Source organism: Danio rerio, chromosome 23 (assembly GCF_049306965.1).
Source record: "Danio rerio strain Tuebingen ecotype United States chromosome 23, GRCz12tu, whole genome shotgun sequence".
NCBI classification, from domain to species: Eukaryota; Metazoa; Chordata; class Actinopteri; order Cypriniformes; family Danionidae; genus Danio; species Danio rerio.
In genome coordinates, this window is record NC_133198.1 from 31,207,317 (window position 1) to 31,227,281 (window position 19,965).

Here is a 19,965-nt window from a genome sequence, read left to right on the forward strand (position 1 = left end):
ACTCGCAGACCCCCAGCACTACTTCCTACATGTTCTACAATGCTGTCTAAATTCAGTGGTCATCCGCTCTGATTTTTGTGAGACTGAATTGCCTTTACTGTGTTTTGTTTTGCACTGCACCGAGGTCCTTATGTAAGTGTTCTGAAGTTACGCTTCTAAGTACATAGAGAGTGACAGAAAAGTAAGCCCAAAATAGATGCATTGTGGGAGAACTCCACCATCAAGCACCAGAGAGCAGTATGACTCATGCCAAGCCCATTCACGAGTAATACGCTCACTCTCTCTCACTCTTTTTCCTTCTCTCCAATCCGTATCAAAAAACATCCCTCAGAGCTGCGACAGCACATCTCACATATACTTCACATCCCTATTTTCTCTTCCTCCTCAAGTTCAAAGATGCTCATCACCTTTCATCATTTCTCTGTATACGAACAATAGGCGATCTGGGCCTCCGGGGAGAGTGTGAGGATGAAGGGGCGTGAAGGGGTCTTGATTAAATGATTATGACTCCCTAGAGTAAGTTGGCGACGGGCCTCAACTGTGTCGTATGATGTGCAGAAGGTGGACAGGGAAGGTTGGTCTAGCACAGGTTCTCTCTGCTGTCCACTGCCTGCTGTGACCTTAATTTGTTCTGTCTCGAGTCAGTACACCCACTGGGCGGCTGATGCACCTTCAGGGAACAAAAGAAGAGCTTAACAGAAGCTAGCATCCTAGCAGGCTGACGTGTGTGTCTGTGTGTGTGTGTCCAAAACAAGAGAGAAGCCTAAGTAGAAATGACAGAAGGAAAAAAAACATGGAATGAGGCTCGGGTTGGAGGAGGAACAAAGCAGGATTCATTTCCCACAGCTAATCCGCTAATGAAGATATGTAGCCGTGTATGCGCTATGATTATCGGGGTGCCACAAAGCCGAATCACTCCCATCGCTGGATATAGCAACACTTATGTAAAGACAGACAACGAAAATACAGAAAAGTGGCAGCTGGGACCTTATTTAGCACAGCTTCACTGTTTAATCCAATCCGGTTCTAGTGTAAAGATATTTCCTGCTTAATTCCATGAAAGGCCACGTATATGCGATCAGCGCTATGGGCGTATTGCAGAGCGAGGATTGTGTATTCTCTAACGGCTCGTGCTGTTGTCTTCTCTCTGCAGGGGCTGCTGCTTCCATCCATTTGCTAAGCTAATTTTATGGAAATGGCCCACGTCTTTTTCCTCAAGCCGCTTTGCAGTTTCTCATCACAACACGTTTAAGCCACAGGCCACATCTCAGTAAGACGGTGGAGGAGAGAGCAGTGCTGCTGTTATTTGGACCATTGATAGAGGACTTTGGAAAGTACCCAAAAGCTCTGGTCCTGAAAGCTTTTCAACACAATACTATAAACTGCCTCTGTGGCTCGAGCGGAAGACTATAGACACTTTAACTTGCATTTAATAGTGCAGGGGTTGGCAAACTATAATGTAAGCCAACACTGGCACCGGGAGGTATATTTACTGGCATGCGAGCAATAGCAAAAGGGTTGATATTTTGATCAAATAAAGGACTCAAACCACATTATTGATAAAGGTTTTGAGGTTATTGTTTCTCATAGCTGCACAGCTTTTAAATGCCTCATCCACACTAGCACTAGCTGCCTGTCGCTCTGGGTGGCGACCTGCTCCAAACACAGGTCTGTGTAGGTCTATACAGTATGAAAACAACTGGCCTCTGAGCGAGCTGAGAGAGGATCACTTGAGCTCTACTGGTGCTCCGATTGGCTGTCGCTCATGAAAGTCGCTCTTTATTTGCGTAAAGTTGAAGAATTCTCAACTTTGTTGTGTCACTCGACACGCCCACCTGTTCGCCAACAATCACTGTCGCTCGCATAGACGGAGGTCACCGAAAGTCGCTAGCTCTCCATTGAAATGAACGGCTGCTTGTTACTTTTCTGCTGCGAGTTGCTCGTGGTATGAATGAGGCCTTGAGCCACATTTCCACTGCACACGACAAGTAACAGACCGGACTTCATGTAGCTCGGGAGCTGCGTTGAGTTCTGATCATAAACGGTCAAACTTCTAGCTCTACTAACAAGTGTGTTCATGATTATACAGTCAAAGCAGAATATAATAAGAAAATACCAGTTTCCAACATCAAGCAGCATAACAAGCTGTTTTTAACATCTAAAAATAAATGAAAGTGAATGACACCGGAAGTCTCGAGTTAATAAGATTCAAATGGTTGCACCCACTCATACGTGATGAATAAGGTCAATAGGATGAATTGGAAAACAAAATAAGGATAAAAATGATGGATGGTCCAAATGAAGATAAATTATTATTATTATACACAGTAAATTATTCTCAAACGAATCAAAATATTTAAAGAAAACAACAATTTATTGAACAGTTTAGTGGAAAGATCATGTATAGTAAGTAAAGAATTCACATTTTGAATAATGTTTTTAATGAATCAGTTGTGCAAATGTCTCATTGATTCACTTCTAACACACAATACACATGTACCATCATAATAAAAAGCTTGCTAAATTAATTGATTACCCACTTAAACAAATCTGTTTAGTGAAAAATAAAACAAAATAATCACATAACCTTTTCATTTTCTGTTTAATAAATAAAATCTGCTTATTCTGAAAATGTAGCTCTATATACATTTCTGAAAATCGCGAATTATGCAGCCAGAAGTACATATGGCTGCATTTTGTCTTTAAAATGAATGGTATGCCTTATGATGCTGTTCCTTTTCACATTAGCAGCTGAATGCTTAACTCTGTATAGAAGGCTATACTGATGTTACCTGTTTGCCCAGTGCTCTCAGTGTATGTCTGCAAACTTTAGCTGCAGAGAGGAGTTAACCGTGACAACAGGGTTGGAGTTCAGTAAAGAGCGGTTCCAGAAACCAGGGAAGATAAAAACAAAAGGCAAAAAATAAACTAAAGAAGTAAATAACAGAGTGGGAATGTGATAAAATAAAAATAAAAAAACGTGGCAAAAATTAGGCTGCCGAATTGGCTTTTTTTCTGGATTGCTTTTGAATACACTGTTGGTTGTGTTTAGAGAAAAGGGTGGGGGAATCGGTCAGTTGATCAGTCAATCAGTCAGTCGACAGCAGCCTCTGGTGGATTTAAGCGAGAAGAGCTGGCGCAAATGGCACTCATGAGAGAAATTTGAGATCTCAAAAACCATACACAGCGGCTTCTGGTGGATTTGCAAAAAAAAAAAAAAATATATATATATATATATATATATATATATATATATATATATCCCCTGGGACATATTTAGCACTCTCCAAATGTAAATATAACAACATTTTCAGAATGAGCCTGGGTTGAATAAAAAACAACCAACAATAGACAATGATTTCTTTTATGTGTATATTATTTTGACTATTTGTGGACCTACCTATAAGAATTTTTTTTTTAAAATTTATAAATCAAAATTCCTTTTACTAATAAGGGCAGTTCTACACAAGCTAAATGCTTTTATCATTATCAAACTGGTGGGAGAAGTGTTCAAAATTCACCTCCGCAAGGAAGCTGAAATGTGCTCAGACATGTTTGCACAACCAAAAATGTAACCATGTTGGAAAGGTTTACTTGTTCACTGCTGGACCCGGCTAGCCATGTGGGCCTGGTACACCAAGACAAATCACCACAGAGGCATGCACGCACACACACACAGGAGAGCGTTTACCTCCTGGGCAGGGGCAGGTCTGAGCGCAGTCCCTCCATATCCTCTGCCCTTCGCCAGATCGCAAAATGAAGGAGGAGGGGAAGCTGCAGGTGTGCATACCACAAACTCTTGACTGGTGCATCACTTTTCTTTTCACCAGTGAAGCTACCTGCTAGCCAATGACTCTATGGCCCTCATCCAAACATTGCTGCAGGATCCACACTCAGATGCATGTTCTGCCTTTATCTGCTTCAAACACACACACACTAAAACATTCAGGCAGGTCTGAGCTTAGCCTGCATAGCTATAACTGCGTCCAAAGCCCATTAAAAGTCTTCTGCCTCTTTTTAATGATGGATTTATAAAAAAAAACATCAGTAATTTGGAGCTTGAGTGAGCGTAGTGTGACATTCGGGCACATAATTCCAGGTGACAGAGGGTCAAGCTAATCTGCAGAACAAAGCAATCACACCACAACAATTTGTTCCCAGAAATTGTCACGCTGCTTTTACTTAATCTAACTTTTGATTGAACCTCCCCACAGCATGTGTCCATGGGAGAGGAAAAGACATTTCAATATAGATTTCAAGTTTCAATGTACTGTATTTAAAGTTAATGTGAACTTTAAACTATAACCATTTTTAAACATGCTAATGCAACTTTACGGCATGTAATCAGTAGGGATGAACTGCAGCTGAACTGGACAGTACGTGTAATTAGGAAGTGAACTGAAATCAGTGTGTGAATGCAGGGCAGGATGGGAGTTGTAGTTCGTGTGAATGACAGAGAGTGTTCTCCAACAGTCTGCATAGTCAGTACTGCTGGAAGTCATAACAAAATGTGACCTAAAACGAGAGTTGATAACAAAATAAAAATAAACTTTTTAAATTCAATATTAAAACATGCAAAACAATACAAATATTATTTTCATCAAGGGCCACGGTACATACATTTATGATAAATAATTTTGCCTTTCAAACTATTTTAAAACAATAACGCTAAAATAATGCCTTAAATGTGTAACAAACTGGAGTTTAACAACAGGGGTAGGACCTAAATGCAGACAAATTTGTTGGAACATTGCTAAACTGAAGTCTTGTGTGACTGCAGAGCAAGATGAGATTTGTAGTTCGGGTGAATGACAGAGAGTGCATCATTACAAGAGGTAACCTAAAATGGCAGCTCATAACAAAATAAAAATAAATTCAAATAAAATGTGCAAAACTATAAAAATATAATTTTATAATTATATTATTTTACATTTATATTAATATAATTTTATATGACATAACAATATGAAAAAAATAAAACTGACTCTTATGCCCTTTCTCCATAGAAGCTATTTTAGTTTTTAAGTAATATTAACTTCTCTAATTTGCCATAAAAGTACAAATAAAGGATGAAGGATATATTTTGTTGTCGAATCAAGTGTTCCTTCTGCTCTTGTTATGTCTTAAATGGTTAAATCAAGAGCACTTTAAAAACATTTTATAACAATCACTTACAAAATATTATCTATTTTTTAATCAAATGAAAGCAACTTAGTAATCAAACTGTCACATTTTATTTCTGATAAAATGCCAAACATTTGCATAGTAAAGAAGAACATTCTACCTCTTTTATGCTCCACAGGGCAAAGTAAGAAAATCACATCACACGTGTATTAGATGAAATGAGAGTAAATATGCACTGACAAGAGTGTCATTTTCGGGTGAACTGTCCTTAAGGCATTTAGCAAGACACATTCATCCTGAGTGACTTGCAAAACAAAAAAAAAAAAAAAAAAGCGTTTCAGTTTCCATGCATGGATCCATCCAGAAAGGGTATTAAGAGTCTCAATAGTCTTGTCAGTGGGTTAGATTTTCCCCTCTGTGCTGCAAGCTATCACATCTCCACCCCTCCCTCATTTCTCCACCACGCTCCCATGCATCGACCTTCCAGAATTTCAAGGAGAATTGATTTTGTTCCTCTTTTCCAAACCTTAACAACAATGGGAAATAATGTAATACCAGTTAAGAGCATCTACAGAGCTTCTTCCCTTAAACACACACACAAACACAAACATTTCTCCTTCACACCAGTCCTTTCCAAAAACGAAAAAACGGGATATATAAGCATCATAATTCATCTCGCCTTCCAGTTTGTCATATAGATTTGCGCTCAAACTATTGATAAATGTGTGCAGTTTGCGGACGGATGTATGTATTTATCATCCGCGCTGGTGGCTGTATTTCATAAACTGTCTTATTCAAAGGATGACCCCACCGCCGCTATTGTATAGTCAGGCTTTTATGATTTGTTTGCTCTCTGAGTGCTGTCTATACAACAAAATAAACCGTAAAGCAAACAAGCAGGCTCTGTAACAAAGCCAGGATCCGGTCGGCCATGTGCATCACAGCAAACACAGATACAGAAGTGTGTTTTGTTAGAAAATACACTGTGTTACAAGATCCCGCAGAGGGTTGGCCGTGTGCTTTAAAGAGCGGCTCTATTGGACACCTGGCACTAACACACACTATGTTGAACCCATTAGAGAATGTATTCAGGCCAGGAATGAGGTGTGTGTGTGTGTGTGTGTGTGTGAAGATACAGTTGGGACTATTTCATTCAGTCTTCTGGGCCAGTAATGCATTTCTGCCTCCCAGAGCTCCTGTTATGGGCAATTCATTAGTGTCTGTTACACCCACTATTGACAGTCTTCTAGCACCCAGCGAGTCTGACTGTCCGGCTAAGAGAGATGGTTGGGTTCGATGGGGAGAGAGCAGGAGTTGGATGGAGATTTAAGCGTGAAGCTCGAGTGCAGTTAACCTGCCATGTGGCGAAAAAATAAACTGACCTCCTACGATGCACGCAGCTGACCTGTCTGAGAGGAAAACACACTCATGCTGTTTTAGTGAGTAATGATTTCCCTGCTTGTGGCTAATTTATTACGCCATACCCCCATTTCGTCAAATGTTTCCTAGCTCGTTTTGTCAGATATCGGATTTTCTTGATAGTTTTGTGGGCTGAATTGTTGCCAGCGGAGACAAAAACAAAAGCATTTGTGCAGAGCGCTAACATAAGGTTTGATTAGGTTATAAACTGGGAAGTGAATGTGCAGAGGCTAACCAGCCTTTGCTCAGCCAAAACCACTAGCAGGTGTTTTATTTTAATGGGTGTGCAACCGCACATAAACCCAAACTAAAGAGTTTCTGTATGAGAGAGGGGGAAATGGCATGGAAAAAAACTGAGTCTGAGTTTTTTCCAGCGAACAACAGAGGTGTGAAAAACGAATGTTTAGCTATTTATAAGCTGTGTATTTAACCAGTCAAACGCCTCATCGTAAAAAATAGCCACAAATATGCATTCTTAATAGAACATCCACATGGTTGAAGCACATGTAAACATCAAGAAATTATTTGGTAGCATTCCTGCTCATTTCTTTGACAGTTCTAGCTATAAACACATTTGGCCACAAAAGAACACAACATGAAAGGGCAAGAGTAAGGCAAATTACTTAATAATGGAGGGAAACAGAATAAAAATTATGTTTTAAACATCACTTTATTGGCTAAGTGGCACTATGAGAAGGCATACAGTAGTTATTAACTAAATCTATGGTAACACTTTATTTTGATGGTCCATTTGAGTATTAGTAGTCTTTCTGCTTAATATTTGTTGATACTGCTCCTTCAACAGACATTAAACTTTGTAAGTACATGTCAACTTACACTAACCCCAACCATAACCGCAACCTAACGGTCTACTTATAATCTAATGAGAATTAGTTGGTTTGTTTATGCACATATAAACATATATATATTAAACTAAAATAATAAATAGTACACCACTGCAATAAAAATATTTATACATTTAAAAAATTAAACAAGGGCGACATGGTGGCTCAGTGGTTAGCTCTGTCGCCTTACAGCAAGCAGTTCGCTGGTTCGAGTCCCAGCTATATCAGTTGGCATTTATGTCATGTGTTAGTGTGGGTTTCCTCAGGGTGCTCTGGAATCCCCTACAGTCCAAAGACATGCGCTATAGGTGAATTGAAAAAACTAAATTGAATGTAGTGTATGTGTGTAAATGAGTGTGTATGAATGTTTCCCAGTACTGGGTTGCAGCTGGAAGGGCATCCGCTGTGTAAAACATATGCTGGATAAGTTGGCGGTTCATCCCCTGATGAAAAGGGAATAAGCCAAAGGAAAATGCATGAACGAATTAATGAAAATTGAACTATATAAAAATACTAAAATGACACTGAACAATAAAGCAGAAAGGATCTCCTTTTACATAAATAAATGGAATAATGATAACAGCAAATAATCCACTCCTGCAGTTAAAAGGTTCCCACACATAATTTTGGTGATTACATCTATGGCTAATGTTTGCCATTAAGAAGTTCTAAGCCCTTTATTATTGACTATTCTGTGAATAATGCATTGATTGTCATATTTTAACACCACTGCAGTATAAACCATTTTGAGGGATGTAAACAATAAAAGTGGTCTTAACCTATTTCCTGTATTACATTTTTAATTTTTATAGCTTTAGAGAATCCAATAGGGTTCACATATTGATAAATAATATTATGATAGCAGTTTTAACATTAAGATATGATTGAATTGCCTCTTGTTAAAGCAGGAAATGTTCATGGGCCAGTGACCTACATCACATTGAAATGGTCTATATTGGATAAAGTAAAAAATAATAATTATCAGGACAGACAATCAGCTACTTTTGATGAGTCATCGATAGATAAGCACACGTTGGTAACACATTAGTTCCAATTCACAATATTAACTACTGACTTATTACCTGTTTGTTATTAAGCGATGGGCTGTTTATTAGTACTTATAACGTATGATCTTATTCTACATCTCTAATGCAATAACCCAACCACCCCCATTCTATTAATAAGCAGCAAATCAGTAGTTTCTTAAACTAAAAATCTTAGTTAATGGTTTGTTATTAGCAAGAATTGTACCATACAAATTTTTCTGACCTATAATTTTTACCCATATATTCACTTATGCCAACAGTGGCACAGTGGTTAGCACTGTCGCCTCACATAAAGTCCAAGCTGGGTCAGTTCGCATTTCTCTGTGGAGTATGCATGTTCTCCCCGTGTTCGTGTGGGTTTCCTTCAGGTGCTCCTGTTTGCCCCACAGTCCAAAGACATGTGCTAGGTGAATCGAATAAATTCAAAATTGGCCGTAGTGTATTTTAGTGTAGTGGCCATACTGAGTTTTTCACAGTACTGGACTCCAGTTGCAGCTGGAGGGGCATCAACTGTGTAAAACATATGCTGGAATAGTTAGTGGTTCATTCCGCTGTGGCAACCTCTGAGATAGAGACTAAACTGAAGGAAAATTAATAAATGAATAAAGTACGATCATATTATATCATAATCTCTAACATCTAAACCTAACAACCATCTTACTACCCATTAAAAAGCAGCAAATTAGTAGTTTATTGAGGTAAAAAACTCATAGTAAATTGTTTGTTAATAGCAAGCGACCATAAAATAATGTGTGACCTATAGTTTTTACTCACATAATGACATATGAAACCGAGCCAAACCTTGACCTTCTGGCTAAAAAGACCACCCTTGACAAGAGTAGTTTGTTGTTGGTAATGGTCAGTTGAAATATGCTGTTAACCATTTTAAACTTTTTATCTTGAAGCCACATTGCTGAAAACACCTTTCCTACAGTGCAGTACATAATGTTAAAGTACCAGTAAAAGGTGAGTCTGACTTAAATTGGGCTGTAAAATCCAGCATTTGACTGGGCTTTAGAAGACAGATTTCATAATTGCTGTGTCATTCTCTTCTGGCCATGCAGAGGAGGTAAAAAAAATGGGAATAAAATGCTGAACTGCTCAAACAAACATTTTTTTTTCTCACAACCTCATGGGGCAGGTGAGTGTTAAGGTTGAGCGCAGCAAAAGAGAGGAGGAAGACAGAAGGTGAGGGCTTGTATGACAGATAACCATAAAGACAGGAAGCGTGAGAGGACGCCGTATCATAAAGACAGATGTGCTTGCAACGAACATAAAATCAGAGATACAGACAGACAGCGAGACAGGCCGACACATCAGATGACCCTGGGCACTGGGCCGAAATGTCACAAAACATAACGCATCCCTCCAGGGGAAACAAATAAGAAGCGGCATGTGTAAACATAGAAAAATGCAGTATTTCTGCCTTTTGTTACCAAGCTAAAATACTAGTGGGGGAGGGATATTTGACCCAAAAATGTACATTTAATCATTATTTGCTCACATTTGAGTCATTTCTAAACCATATGGGCTTACTTTTGGTTTTTGTTCATTCAATCAAAATGCTACAATATATAATGCAAGAGAACTATAAAAGTAACTCATAAATGGGGAAAATAATGGTGTAGGAATTAAGTAAATAAGTAAAATTGTTAGTCATTTTTACAAACAATTATAAAGAAATGGCAAGTAACACACTGTCACTGTGGTCCTTTACTGACTGAGTGGGTACAGAGAATAGTGTCAAACAGCATGTGTGTATAGACTTTCCTTACACAAAATACAGCGAAAATCCAGAATGACAGTAATAGTTTGATTAAGGTGTTTACATGTCTGTACTGCACTTCAACAATGCGACTAAAATCCGCATATTCCTCATGTCTTAACCCGATTTCTGTTTAGTTCAAATAAGACTTAATTGGATTAAATGAATCCAAAAATCGCTGTTTACATGGTCGACTCTTAATCAGAGTATTGTCTTAATCACATTAAAATCGGATTATCGGTGTCCATGTAAACATACTCAATGTCCAACCTCTGAAAGGCATTGCATTTTGGATACTTTCCAACACAACCTAAAAACAACAAATTGTCAACGTCTAATGATGTTACAGCTTGAGTTGTGTGGACGTTACCATTATGACGCCTATTAGATGTTGGGTTTGGGTCGCCATACCTGATGAAATAATGTCAGTATTTGAGGTCAATATGATGTTGGTTTATGATGTTGGTTCGACGTCGGATTTTGATCACTTTCCAAAACAACCTAAAATCAACCAAATATAAATGTCATTTTACATCAATATTAGACATCAAAGTAACATTGTCCTTAGATGCTGTTGACCTTAATCTAACCTAATATTAACATCTCATGATATTGTGTGTCTGCTGGGATGATTTTCATCCAGAGTTTTTATCTTTTTTTTTCACACATATAAATATGCGGATGCAGATCTGGCTAATGGTGTCAAATGCCTCTGGTTGTATTGTGTCTTGTAAGGCAGTGTAAAACACAGAAAGAAAGAAGCACAGATGTTAAGTAACTTTAAAAAACTGTAAATATGTAAATATGACTTTTATTTTAGTTGTTTCTACGATAGAGCTGCACTCAAATAATAAAACAAAAGTCATGGATTTTATTATCAGGAAATGCATTAACCTACAGGACCAATTTACACCAGTATTAAAATTCATTTTCACCAGTCCAATCACAAATGTACATGTAGCATAGTTAGTTCATCCAATAGTACATGTGCGTCACACTGAGCGCAAAATGAAAGCGATATAGAGCGTGGCAAAATCTGAGCAAGTGGTCACAAGATGTATTTGAACCTTATTACTAGGTGTAAATAGCAGTGCATCTGTTAATGGCAAACAAATGTTAATATCACATAGAAAAAGATCCTTTGTTTGAAAATGAGAAAAGCAAAATTAAATGGCTGCTGTCTTGTGAAAAAGGCACTGATGAAGCAAAAAAGCCTGGAAGTTGCAACCCAAAGGTTGCATGGCGTTGACTTTCATCAAATGCATCGACTTATAAAGTGAAATAACTAGTTGAATAACAGTATCTTCTGAATGCATAAATGTTAATGAAGCTACTGTAGAGCTTATGTAAATACAGACACACGTTAGTGTGTGTGTAAGTGTGTGTGTGTGTGTTTGTGCACTTAGACAGGTGTGCAGGTGTGCAGGGAAAAAAGGGGGGGACGTTCTGACTGGTTGGGCACAATGGAAACTCCACACTGGGCAGGCGGCAGTGAATGCACATCGCAATGCTGCTGCTCGGGTTACTCACCTCTCCTTCAGCAGCCAACCCCACTCTTTGTCTCAGTCCTGCCGACAGAAACACCGGGGACCAGGCGGTGTGCCACTGCTCCAGACAGTCACTGTGTGTGTCTGTATGTGTGGATTTATGCCACTATGTGGTGACTGTGGGGCTCAGTGGATCTCAACTCTACTGCAGAACATTTGTGTCCCATTATCTGAGTCAACTGTGCCATCATCACCACTGGGACTGAATGTTCATGAACACACATGCACTAATGGCAGGTTTAAACTACACAATTTTCAGCCTAATTGTGGCATTTGGCTAATTTGCTTGACTTAAAGTGATGAGGTGATGGTGGATTATTGATTGTATAGTATGTCATATCATATACTATGACATCTTGCATGCTGTTAAAGACGTGCAAGTCTGTACTGTAGGGCTAGGTGATTAATAGAAGGTGATTTTCATGGACATTTTGTCAGTAAAGTCGATTCTTTTGAGTCTCCAGCATGTGCTTTCAGATGGAGCAGCATTTACTAAACAGTAGTACAAAGTCTTAGTACACTGACAAGCTATGAAATAGTTTTTTTCATTAAGTTAAAAATTTTAACTAGGGTTGGGCGATAAAATGGGTATCAGTATTCATTGACTATAAACCATAGTTAATAGCGTGTGCAAATAAGGAGTGATGTGCACATGGCATGCATGTGACATAAACACATTTTCCAAGTGCACTAAATTGAAAAACATCTGAACTTTTTTAAATGTTGCGAGCGCGTCGAGATTCATGCAAGTAAGAACTAACCAATCTGCTTCGCACTTTGTATGGAATATACACATTTCAGTAATAATGGCAGCCTAATTACCTCAGACAAACACAGCACATCCATTTAAAATGGTGAAGGAAACCATGCGCTTGCACTTGTACGTTGCTTGCAATATTTTGTGTTGAGTTTAAGAGTCACTTTAATGCAATATTTTAGTTTTTGATTACTAAAACTATTTAATTATTAGAACTGTTGGTAAATTAAAATAAAGTAGTTAAATAAATAAAAAATATATAATATTTAATAAAATATTTAATAATTATCAATACTGAATATTATGAAACAAAATATAGTGATTTTTATTTTTTTATTTTTTTGCAGTATCGCCAGCCCTGATCGAAAGCTATTTTTTGCACGATAATGACGTAAAGACAAATGTTCAGTGATAATGACAGCTATTTGCCTTGAATTACGCCAGTGAATATCACAATTATTAACATGCTTTTGCTCCAAACTCACTTCATAACTTCAGTGAAGTGTTTGAAATAAAATTCTTCTGTAAAATGATATTCTGTAGTCGTGATTATAGTCATCCCAAATCAAAGAAAGCAGTTAAAACTTTTTATTTTATAATGCAAGGCTATGGGGATTTCCAGTATTTCTTCAGGTTTGGAGTTTCCTCACAAGAGCAGCCTCTGGCCTTTAGAGACAATTTACTACTGAACACAGAAAGATGTATGTGACAATAATAGGTATGCTCAATTGAGTTTGTAATTTAACTTTGATTAATCGCCCAGCTCTAGAAGTTAGTTAAACTAACTAAACTAAACTAACTAAACCACACACAGTTCAGGATCCACACACAGTTCATTAAACAGAAAAGCAGGCAATGATTAAAACAGGAGCAAACAGTATCATGAGGGTAATCCAAAAGCATAGTGGTTGTCACAGGCAAAGAGGTCAGTGCAGGTGGCAAACAGCATAAACAATAAATAAGGCAAGGATAAAAAGGCACAGCAAGCCTAGACAGGAATAATGCTTAGTAATGTTACAAATAAACAAGACTCAGCAATGTGTGTGAGAATGTGAGGTGTATATACTGTATAGTCCAACTAATCATTCTTCATGAGCTATAGCTGTGTGCAAGTAATCAGTGGTGATCCGGAACTGGTGTGTGTGGGGGGTGTGTGATGGGAAATGTAGCACAGTTCAGTGGCAGAATTGTAGTTCTCCAGTGATCTGCATAGGCTAGATCTCTAGGGATCATGACAATAGTTCACTGTCCATGATATATCAATAATTTAAGATGCAATATCATAATCTAATCTACACTAACAGACGAAAAAAATTGGATTAGCGAAATAACGTTTATGAGTAGTGTTAGAAAACAATCAAGTTTTGGACCAATCAGAACAGGGACAATAACTTCATAATGATATTATATGCTATTTTCATAAATATTGTTATCCTATTAGAATAGAAAGCCCACAACATTGCTAAAAGTATTGAGCAACAATAACACTGCAATCATCTTCAAAGTGTGTGTATGTGTGTGTTTTTTGTTTTGCTTCTTTTTTTCTAGCTGATGAACAACACGTTAAAACCCAATCAAAATCCATCCATCTTTAACAAGTTTAAGCATTTAAAGTGGCATATGGCAAAACTGCAGTGTCAGCAATGCACAACGACTAACAAACTGATTATCATGCATTGATGTGGATGCTAATTTGGTTTTCATTATAGTAATATTCATTGACTTGAATGGGCCATTAATGTGCATAAAGCAGGTGCAGAATAAAAAGGAGGAAGGGGATCTAGTCAAGGTCATTTAGAGTATATTTAGATAAGGACTGTAAAATGAGTCATCACACACATTCCGCACAAAAAAGGGAAGTTCATGAAAGGATTGTTTCACATCACACTACAGCTTGTACAGTACATTGTGTTGTCTGGCAAAGTGTGTGAGATCGTTTTTGTTTACTGGAGTGTAAAATAGTGCAGAGACGTGGCGTTCTCGGTGCATCTGCAATTTAAAGGTCACCACAATGACAAAAGTCTTTGTTTGAAATTCTAACATCCTATATTACAAGCAACAGTAATTATAAAGATATGAGGTCCTGAAACAGATCTGCATTTAAAGCAATGCACTGTATCATTTAACTATTTAAAGTAAATGGTATCACATGCAGACGTGTCCCTAAACAGTCGGAATCTTATTTATAAGCGAATAAAGATAGAAGTGTGCTAATGGACACACAGATGCTGACAGAGTGTTCGAAAACATTGCTCCATCAGATGGCGTAGCCTACTTGAAAACATTGGTTGTCAGACGTGACTGATTAGATTGGATAGACGCAGCTGTAATCAGACGGGTTAATGAAGCCATTAGCCCATCTCTTCAGTCACAAACATCATTCCTGCTGCTTTTGATGGGAACTGAGCGGCACGTCTGAGCTCGTCTGTTTGTTCAATGAGGCCAAATTCAAGTGCTCCATCACAATTTTGCATCCCCTCACACATAAACAAACAATCACTAAAAAACAATCAGTATACGTTTTTATTAGGATAGATAGATAGATAGATAGATAGATAGATAGATAGATAGATAGATAGATAGATAGATAGATAGATAGATAGATAGATAGATAGATAGATAGATAGATAGATAGATAGATAGATAGATAGATAGATAGATTTTAGTTCTTTGTAACAAAAGAAAAAGTTTAGACGAATGTTCAAGCTGCTCATTTTATGTAAAATGAAAGGTAATTCCTTGGGCTAATTCTGTCATGCTAAATATGCTCTTGTGTTTTACAAAAGGATCTAAATCCCACTTGTTCGGTGTGGCATGAGTAATTTAAGACAGAATTAAAATTTTAATTGTAATTAAGAAGTAGAGTCTACAAAACGCACTTATTTGCAATCTTACTTGACTTTAAAGGATTAGTTCACCCAAAAGTGACAATTTACTTGCTATTGTGCTCACCCTCATGTGGTTTTATAGGTTTATGAGTTTCCATTTCTCTTCCAAAATAAAGAAGATGTTTTGAAAAATTTTAGAAACCCGGAGGAAAAACAAATACTATGGAAGTCAAACCCAAAAATCCCAATTTACTCGCTATTGTGCTCGCCCTCTGGTGGTTGCATAGGTTTATGAGTTTCCATTTCTCTTTCAAAATAAAGAATTTACTTTGAAATATGTTAGAAACCAGTAGGATACAAATACAATGGAAGTCAATGTTTACACCTTTCAAACATTTTTTCAAAATAACTTATTTTGTGTTCAACGTAAAGAAAAAAAATGGGTGACAAGTGAAGGGTGAGTATATCATGACAGAATCTTCATTTTTGAGTGAACTATACCTTTAACAGAACATATATAGTAATGATATTCCACAAGCTAACCCACTGTGCTTACTAGAGCTGGTAAAGAGATATATTTCACAAACGTGTGGTGCATAACCGTGCTCTGCAACTATAAATCCTTTCTATCTGTAGTAATAATGGCATATGCGCGCGTGCACACACACATAGAGCAGACAGATCACACATTACAAGGCCTATAATCATTATGCTTGGCTCCCTAGAAAACATGCCCCGAGGAAAATGCCGGCGAGAAGAGTAGCAGCCCGGCTGTTAAATTAGCCCAGGCATGCGTTAAACAATGAGGCCTCAACTGGTGTTCCCTCACAGAGTGTTACACAAACAAACACACGCAGCAACACTTATAGCACAGCAGCACACAGGTATGCTACAGGTACTCTAAAACAGACATGTTGTTATAATCTAACATACCTAAAGCTGAGCCATACAATGACAACTGTCTGATGCGATTGTGTTTTTGCAGTGGAGCGCAGAGGCATTATTCGCACAACCCCTGCAGGAACATGAGCAGCCTCAGATGCTGCAGCCTCTAGTCACCACACACATATCTATAGCCTAGAGCACTGACGGAACTCTCCTGAAGCACCCAAAAGATTGTATAAAATAATTATGGCAAACACTAATAAACTGTCAGGCTTGTTTATAGGTTTTATTTTAGAGCCAAATGCAGAGATTTTGATATATTTATACAGTTGGAGTCAGAATTATTAGCTCCCCTTTGATTTTTTTGATTTTTTTCGATATTTCTCAAAAGATGTTTAACAGAGCAAGGAAATTTTCACAGTATCTTTGATAATGTTTTTTTCTTCTGGAGAAAGTCTTATTTGTTTTATTTTGAGAATAATATAAGCAGTTTTTCATTTTTTAAAAATCATTTTAAGGTCAAAATTATTAGCCCCTTTAAGCTATATCTTTTTCGATAGTCTACAGAACAAACCATCGTTATACAATAACTTGCCTAACTACCATATCCTACCTAATTAACCTAGTTAAAGCTTTAAATGTCACTTTAAGCTGTATAGAAGTGTCGTGAAAAATATGGAGTCAAATATTATGTCATCATGTCAAAGATAAAATGAATCAGTTATTAGAAATGAGTTATTAAAACTATGATGTTGAGAAATGTGTTAAAAAAATCTCTCTGTTAAACAGAAATTAGGGAAAAAAATAAACACGGGGTGCTAATAATTCAGGGGGTTTAATAATTCTGATTTTAACTGTATGATTATAATCTTCTGAAGGGGATTAAAGGTTTAGAGATATCGTTTCTATCTTGATTCTCGTTCATGCATTCATTTTCCTTCGGCTTAGTCCCTTCATTCATCAGGGGTCGCCACAGTGGAATGAACAGCATACGTTCTACACAGCGGATGCCCTTTCATCTGGAACCCAGTACTGGGAAACATCCATACACACTTACACACATCACACACACACACACTACGGCTAATTTAGTTAATTCAATTTACCTGTACCGCATGTCTTTAGGCAGTTAAGGGAAACCGGAGCACCTGGAGAAAACCTACACGAACACGGGGAAAACATGAAAACGCTACACAGAAATATCAACTGACCCAGCTGGAACTCGAACCAGCGACCTTCTTGCTGTAAAGCGACAGCGCTAACCACTGAGCCACCATGTCGCCAAACTTGATTCTTAGCCAATGTTAAATTTTCCTTCATAAATTAATTTGTGCCAACTATAGTTCCTTTTATATTACCTACCAGACTGAAGTTAACGTAACGTAATTTAAAAATACTTCATTATACATTGTCTTTTACAAATGTTGTTATTTGTAAAAGATTCATTTAAAATCATTACCTAATTTGTTTTTTTATTTTAACTTTTTATTTTAAGCTCTGCAGAATTTCTAAATAATGCTAATAATGATATCGATATTTCATACAAGATTAATGATATGATAAACATCAGTTTCAGGTGGATGTACTATAGTGGTATGTGCCTACTGCAATCATGATAACAATAAGCAAAACCAGACATGAAGAACATGTCACACATGAAGAAACGCACACGAGCACAAGATACACCTGGTCAACCAAATGCACCTAGTTTATCATGTCATAAAGTTCAAGTGAGGAAGTTCAACTCAGGAAGTGGTGAATTTAGTCCCTTTACATTTTAAACCTGCCTGGCTTCAAAATCCATTGTCAAAACCCCTGTGAGAATGGACAGCGGGCAGCTGACCAAGGGTGAAACGGCTTGTAACGCTGGACACCCGCTGCTACAACTGTGACCTTCAGCGTCAGCCCAAATTCATCTTGAAGTAACCACGATGATTCACTCCTTGCACCTCAAGTCTACACAAGTCCTTTTAAGTTGGCAAGAATGCTGTTGAGGAATTTATACGCTCGAAGCCCCGTTGATGTATCTTAATTCAAGTGTCAGTGGTGCCACAGCACTTTATTAACTGGAGAAGAATTTGAGGTAAACTCACCTAAGATCATCCTTAAGCCTCGCTCCTGCGATCAGGACCAGCACTCCGTGAATTCTAATCCAGGGGAGCACAAGTTGGTCTCCGCGCTCCTCTCTGCGTCTCTTCTCCAAACCAGAAGTGAGTTAAGCTGAAAGCGCAGCGTGAGAGAGAGCATAGCTGTTGTCCATCCTGTATCTCGTACGTCCTCTCTCTCTCTCTCTCTCTCCAGGTGAATGAGCACTATTCTGAGGGGAGGGATCTGCAGGTCTTCTGCTGGCTTTTCTCAGGTGAGTCAGAGGGCAGTGTGGGGGAGGGTCCAGAAATGGAGAGGGGTCAGAAATGCCGGTGATCAGTGAAGGAGCCCAAATCCCTGCAGGCACACCAGGACAAGCAGTGCTTCTTTACAGAAGACAGAAGATGAACAGTTTCCCTTCAACAGGAACATTTCTCAGATACCATGAAGAAATGTCTCAGTAGCACAGTCAAGCCGGTGTCTGCGCTGCACTCTCTTTCTTTCTCTCTCACTCTCCCTATCTCTCTCCCCGCTTCTTGTTTTTGGGGTTGGGTATAACCTAAAGGCACCTTCCCTGTCTGCGCTCTGATTGGTGGCAGTCCCGGCCAATTGCAGAGGCAGCAGCCGCTTGTCATCCTGCAGAGTGCGAAGCATGGAAGCATTGCCACACACTCTCTCTTTCTCTCTCTCTCTCTCTCTCTCTCTCTCTCATTTTTCCCTCCATCTCTTGCACTCTCATAATCAGTCTGTTTATGGCAGTCGTGATGGTGGTGGTCACTTCCCCCATCTTTCATTCTCTCCCCCTTTTGCAACCTTGAGACAGTGAACTTGTAAGGGGATTAATGTTCTCTCTGCACCTCCCTCAGGCTTCCTTTAGTCTTTCTGTTGCAGGAAATATAAAGCTTTTCTCTATAGTTTGGGGGAAAGGGGATTGAGCATCGGGAAGAGATTCAACGGGGAGCAACAGAGCGAAGGAATGAGGAGGAGGAGATTCGACTAAATTCAAACTGACAGAGGGATGAGGAGACATGGAGTGACACAGAGAAAAGACTGGAAGGGAGAATGAGCGAGACAGAGCAACTAACAAAGAGAGAGACAGACACAAGCCACAGTCTTATTTAGCACAACTGGGCCAATTTCAAAACATGTCATTGTGGGGATGAAATACACCTCATAAAGAATTCAGAATTGAACATCTTCGGCATGTAAACGATTCGACTCTCCTCACTAGAACTGAGCTCATAGCAGCCTTTCTGGCAGAGAAATACCATGCTGCAGGGGTGAATCGACCATTTGCAAAATGCAAGAGAGTAACAAAGGTGTCAAATATGAATTCTCCAAAGCTCTACACAAGCACGCACACTATGCACGCTTGAGCCAAAGGCTAGAAAAATTGCAATCTTTTATTTTGTCTTCCTGTTTGTTCCTTTTCTCCCCTTTCTCTCTCTCTCTCTCTCTCTCTCCTCTGTTGTCTCTGCTTGTGCAGTAAGTCAGCGAGAGGGGATGTGAATACTAAGGAGGCTGGCTGACACTCTCGATAGTGCACCGCACAGAGACAGAGACTGAAAATAAAGGAGGGAGGGGGGAAATTGGGTGTATAAGCTCCATTATTATAATACTACAGGTACATTACATGTGCACTCACACGCACACCGTCATCTGAT

At 38.5% G+C, this 19,965-nt stretch overlaps 1 protein-coding gene across 2 annotated transcripts in view; it reads right to left on the reverse strand.

Annotated features, from left to right (window-relative positions):
• The window catches only part of znf385a (zinc finger protein 385A), a 142,130-nt gene that overhangs the window by 100,810 nt on the left and 21,355 nt on the right, over positions 1–19,965 (reverse strand). The window contains exon 1 of one of the 2 annotated variants that reach the window (XM_009296959.5): positions 18,310–18,835. The exons of the other annotated variant lie outside the window; for it this stretch is intronic. Coding sequence (XP_009295234.2) covers positions 18,310–18,319 — 10 coding nt within the window. The 5' untranslated portion in view covers positions 18,320–18,835. Of the gene's footprint in view, positions 1–18,309; positions 18,836–19,965 lie in introns of those variants that run through there. 2 annotated transcript variants of the gene reach the window in all.